This window comes from Mastomys coucha, unplaced genomic scaffold (assembly GCF_008632895.1).
Source record: "Mastomys coucha isolate ucsf_1 unplaced genomic scaffold, UCSF_Mcou_1 pScaffold6, whole genome shotgun sequence".
Classification (NCBI taxonomy): domain Eukaryota; kingdom Metazoa; phylum Chordata; class Mammalia; order Rodentia; family Muridae; genus Mastomys; species Mastomys coucha.
The window spans coordinates 25,406,125-25,412,124 of NW_022196912.1; the positions used below are offsets into that span (position 1 = coordinate 25,406,125).

At 40.5% G+C, this 6,000-nt stretch overlaps 1 protein-coding gene across 1 annotated transcript in view; it reads right to left on the reverse strand.

Annotated features, from left to right (window-relative positions):
• The window catches only part of Selenoi (selenoprotein I), a 39,252-nt gene that overhangs the window by 9,149 nt on the left and 24,103 nt on the right, over positions 1-6,000 (reverse strand). The window contains exons 6-7 of the mRNA XM_031355865.1: positions 5,256-5,364; positions 758-806 (exon numbers count right to left, since the gene is read on the reverse strand). Of these exons, the coding sequence (XP_031211725.1) occupies positions 758-806; positions 5,256-5,364 (158 nt within the window). The remainder of the gene's footprint in view (positions 1-757; positions 807-5,255; positions 5,365-6,000) is intronic.

A 6,000-nucleotide genomic window follows, 5' to 3' on the forward strand; every position in this document is an offset into this window, starting at 1 on the left:
TCTTACTGTATATTTACAATCCTATCTCCTGCACAGGGAACCAGTACCATTAAGTCTGGATAAGGTTAAGTTAGGATAAAATTCTCTAAGTTTATAATTGCTACCAGGGCCAGGAATAAAACTCAAGTTCAGACCCTGATCAATCCTCAGTTCACATGACTGAGACATGAAAGAACAAAATATATTTTGACAAAACAAAGCAAGTGAGGGTAGCCAGCAAAGATGGGGTGTGCAAACGTCAGACCTGGAGCTCCACCTCTACCCTACTGCAGAAAGCAGCCACAAAGGCCAGGCTGCCTGCACAGCCTCTTGTGTGGAAGGTGGGTCATCATACTGCACAGTCTCTTGTGTGAGAAGGTGGGTCATCATAAAATCTGGTGCTAGCTACATAGAAGGGTTATGATCTCACAAACTAAACCCTTCAGTAGAAAACTGTGCAAATCAGTATTAACAAGAAAGTACCTACTGATTCACTCAAAGAAGGGACAAACGTGAAGACTGCTGAGCCCAAAACCTTAACAAAAGAACTGGCCATTTTATAGTATAATTAAATTGACATTAGCCAATAGAGAAAACCTCAATTATATCAATTATCACTCTAGTTCTGAAATGTAGGTTTTTAAACCATTTCAAAATGTCCATATTGCAAAAAGTAAACAGTTCTTTAAATTCTGCTAATTATACAAGTGCTAAAAGATTTTCTTTTCTTTCTTTTGTTTCTCCACAACTCAAAAACAAAACAAAACAAAAAACTTACCTAAAAAAGTTTAATAAACTCATTGGAAGAGTTACACATAATGCACACCCTAAAAGGAAGAATATTTACATTGTTATGAATTATTCCAGAGTGTGTATTTTAAGTTATCGCATCCATGCAAAATGCCCAGGTGTTTTAGAGCCAGTGGTCTTTAGATTCAAGCTTATCTCAATAGTAAGACTATTTTGTAAACAGCATTTATAAGTGAAGAGCGAGCCAAGGCTGGCTGAATCCGCACAGCACATACCCGAACCTGCCTGGACGTTGATCAGTTCATCATCAACCAGTCAAAGAACCCTGGGCAACTCAACCGTTCCATGCCTCATTTTTGTAGCAGAACAATAGTAAAATAGTAGTACCAACTGCACAGGGTCTGAGAACTGCATGGATCATTACACATGAAGATGCTGTAACAGCTCCCAGCAGAATAACCAGGGAGTCTACAAGAACTCCAAAGGAGGCGGGGCGGACCACTCAGGATTGGGTGCTTCCTGTTTGTTTTTAAATCTTCCTAGAATCTCCACCTTCTCTCCTCCCCTCCCTATCCATGCCATGTTTATTTTCCCACAAGCCTACAGTGACCTGTGGCCATTCTAAGGAAACCTACCCCTGTTGCTGGGGCGCTGGGGCCCAGCTCACCTGTCACATCCCATCATTTGCTACGTTCTACCTTTCAGTTCTTAACATTCATCTGCTCATCCTGTCCCCAGAAAGGATACTCTTGAAACCCACCAAGGTTCCCATTAGTAAGCCCTATGTCACTTCTGACCTTGAAGGTGACCTGGTTCACTGCTGAGTGACCGTGACTTCTCCTCCTGCATATCACACTGGTTGGCCATACCAGGCTTTGTCTGAGAATCAATTCATATTCATAACCTGCTCTGCTAGCCAGACTCTTTTACCTCAGTGGCCCCCGTTCTAGAATTATAGGGTGCTCTACAACACCTAGCTAAGGAGCTTTCTCTTAATGCCAACCACAGCTTCTGGAAGGTGAGTAGTCACATCCTCCTGAACAAATCAGCAGCTCCAAGCGGCAGAGCCAGCTGAACGGAAATGGGCTGGATGATTTTCCTAGTGTCTTTATCTTCTTGTTTTGCAGTCCCAGGGGGAGAAGGGAGGAGGGAAAACACAGCACACACCCTAGCAAGTGCTCCTCCATCTGACCCCCACTTTGGCCCTCCAGTATGCTTTATAATCCCCAGAGGTATACATCCCTGATCTTCTCTTTCAATCTCTAAGCCAAATACCTTGCAGTTTTTGGTATCCTACATAGACTTGTGATCTTATAAGGGATCAAAGTTAGAAAATATCCTTGTGAAACAATTCTAAATAAATGAATGGATGAATAAACAAAAACCTACTTCTAAAATGTTGGCTAAAAAAACACTAAAAGATGAACCTGCCAGTATTTTATGTCAAAAGGAATGTATTGGGCATGAGTATACACAAAACTCCAAAACTTAGGCTGAGGCAAAGGAGAATATGCATTTTTGGCTTGCCTGCACTACATAGAAAGTTCCAGGCTGGGCTAAAAAAAGCAAACTGCCTCAAAAATAAATACATAAATAATTTTACATTAATTATTCTACTTCCAAACCCAACTAAAATAAATTTTCTAAATGAGACTATATGAGAGGGCAGGGAGCTGTTAGGAGGAAAGAAGGGTGGGTTGTATTTCTCAGAGCTCTTAGTACTCAGTCATTCCACACTAAGCTGGGGCTTACCGGAGAGTGGATGCTAACCTAATACACTCAGATACCTGTAGCTCCAAGTCACTGGAATAAGGCTGAGACAAATTTGCTGTCAATCACAATGAGACATTATCTTGGTGGGGAGAAAAAACAGCTCTAGGCACAGTAAGCATGTAGACACTCTGTATTCTGTTTAAGTTACCAAAGGGTAAAACTGTGTTTATTTCTTCTCCAAGTGGAATGTATCCTATGTTCTGGAAAGAACACTTAACTGTTAAAGGTTTATCTACATAACTCTGTCAAGTGTACAGTGCGATGGAACCCATATATGCAGACCTGCTTTTCACAGTATTATAATTTTAAGGCCAGACTTTAAAATACAGAGAGTAAAATAGCTACAGAAAAATCAAAGAACTTATTTTTAAAAAAGCATTAACACACAAGTGCCTCTAAGAATAAAGGAGGTGATCAATAATTCTACTGGAGAAAGTGGGCTAGAGAATTTAAGCCACACAGAAAAACAAACACAATGGTTGTTAAGCCTGGGTGCGTTCATTCATGAGAAAGGCAGATTGAAACTTTACAAGTATATCATTTCTTACCCATCAGGGTAACCAATGTGACAATACGCTAAGATGGTAAAACTATAAATAAGCATTTTTTTTACAATCGCTCATAGGAATGCAAAGTCAACAACAGTATGGAAGTGTTCTACACAACAACATCGCATGCATGATCTGTCCTCCACTGACCATTCAATTTCTAGGAATCTCTTCCATAATAGCCCAGAAAAAAAACAATAAAAAGACACACACACAAACTACACTACAACACCGTGTGCAACAGCAAAAGCACGGAGACAATCCAAACACTGGCTGAACTGCTATGGCACATCCACACAGTAAAGTATTGGGGAGCTGGAAGAAGAGACATGGAAAACCCTTATATACTACCATGGATACACCATCAAATGTGTGTGTGGGGGGGGCTACAAAGAAAATGAGAAAATGAAGCATGCATTTACTTATAATAAGGAAATAATGAAATCTAAGCCATAAATTATAAGCTAAGAACAGGGCTGGAGAGATGGCTTGGTGAGTAAAGGTATTTTACCATCACCCAACTCAGAGCCCCATCCTCTGAACCCACATGAAGAGCTGTCCACTGACCTAAACACACACACAAATAAATAAATAAATAAATAAATAAATAATAAATAAATAAACAAGGAAAAAAATGACTGAGAGAAAAGAGTCAGTAGAATAAAAACAACTTCTTTGAATATATTGCTTTAATAGATTTAACTTTGTAATCATGAATGCTTTCTATAACTAGGAAAAAAAATTAAAAGAAAAGCCAATGCTTGTATGTTGAAGTAAAATATAAATGCATAAATCTCTGAAAATGATCTCACAACACAAGCAGTACCTTTATTAACAGATTCCATTTGGAACTATCATTTTCAATTCATGTCCCCTACCTGTCTGCCGAATGAAGGGCTAAACAACATTAACATCTACAATCCTACTAGGTGAAGAATACACACTGAGTTGGAATTGACATAGAATACCTGAACCCTCTCATCACTATTTATATTGAGACAACTAGATGGTATGTGCTTCCTACTGTGTACACGTAACTTTCAATTTAACCAGAGGAGGTATCTGTGGGACAGTTGACCATACAGGAAAGCACCAGAGTCTGTAGAGTGGTAAAAAGCAGAGGATTCCAGGTTATTATTTTAGGGGTCCTAGAAAAGGAAAGATCTAAGTAGAATAAAAGGCATATTTGTAGGCTATTGATCTGTTGCTTCATCTAAACACAACCCCCTCTACTCCTGCTGGCGCGCCTTATAGATTAGAAAAGGCTTAGAAACTGATGACTACTGTAGTCAGGGCAGACTTTTCTGTGGTTCTGGGTCACACACTTAGGAATCACTGATTTAGCTACCAAATGTTTATTTATATGGAATGGTTTTGTTTTATGTTGTTGTTTTTTTAAACCTTGGAAAAGTGACCTTTCTTCTCCTACCACTGGTGAGTCTCTCAACCGGGCAGCTTGTCCTATGGAGTTTATAGAAGAAATATATAAACATCTACTGTATGTATGGCATTTTTTTTTAAAATGTAAACCATGTGCTTTAATGGATATTTAAGCTAGTCATGGGGACAATACATCTTTAATCCCAGCATTTGGGAGTTGGGGGCAGGAGGATCAGGAATTCAAGGCCAGCCTTGATTACATAAAATCCTGCCTCAAAAAAAAAAAAAAAAAAAAAAAAAAAAAAAAGAAAGAAAGAAAGAAAGAAAAAGAAAAAAGAACCCGGGCTGAGGTGATGGTGGGAAGAAGCCTGTGACAGGAGACTAACACAAGGTTGGAGACAGGTGGCTTCTGAGAGAGTAACAGACAGGGCATAAAGATGGTTACCATGACCAAAATTTTTCAGTGTTTGGTGACATAAGGAAGAGAGGCTTCATCTTTTAGGCAGACAGGTCATAAAGTCTCCATATTTCATCTTAGGTATGAAATGTCCACTAAATGTAGATTCTCCAATACAGGCTCAACTAAACTGGATGGTAACAAAGCTCGAGTGGTGATCTACTCTGGTATTCCTCCCTGATGAGAAAAGGCTTGGTGCTGCTCAACAACAAAAGCCCCCTTGCTTCTGTTAACACTCTGGTAGACATTGTACAGGGCCGTAGGGTGCTCGCTGGAGAACAAGGAAGAGTGCTACCACTCGCTACAGTCAGACAAGGGCTTTTATAACAAAGTGATGTTAAAACAGGCTTCGACATGGAGCTTCTTACCAATAATCATTGCAGTGAATAGGTCTCTATATAAGAAATTAAACAGGAAAGGTTCATACCAGGCCTCAACTCCCACAACAGCAGTCACTATGTAGACAAAAGAAATAGTCTGGAAGGGAAACAGACAGAGCAGAGGCATTAACAGCTGAAAACCCAGGGAGCCAGTGATGCTCTATGCATCACTAAGTCTCATCAAAGTGCTTATTAAAAATGAGCTGAAGTTTGCTATGTGGCAAACCTTCCTGCCTGTAAGAGACTTCCCCTCCAATACTGCCATCAAATAGCTAGTGTACAGGCAAGGCAGGCAACTAGCCAGCGTCTGGGCCCACAAGCTGGTGAAGGCACAGGCCGGCTCAATCTGCTCACCTACCCAACCTCCATTAGCAAACATGCCCCAGCCCCTGAGGTCTTCATTGGAGTCTCATGACCGCACCAGAAGTTGAGACTCAAGGGCAGGGAGAGTGACCCAGAGCTGGACAAAGACCACTCTCTCTACTCATTGAGGTTGGGAGGGAGGCAAAAGCCAACAGTTCATAGGAGCGTGCACCTTCTGCCAAGTAAATCATATTTAATAGCACTAAGTCTGTAATAATGGCATTGTAATTATGATACTTTTAAAGCTCTTATCACTTAAAGATACATGATAAAGCACTTAACCACACTTCCCGTAAAAGACTTATCGCCGGGCAGTGGTGGCGCACGCCTTTAATCCCAGCACTTGGGAGGCAGAGGCAGGCGGATTTCT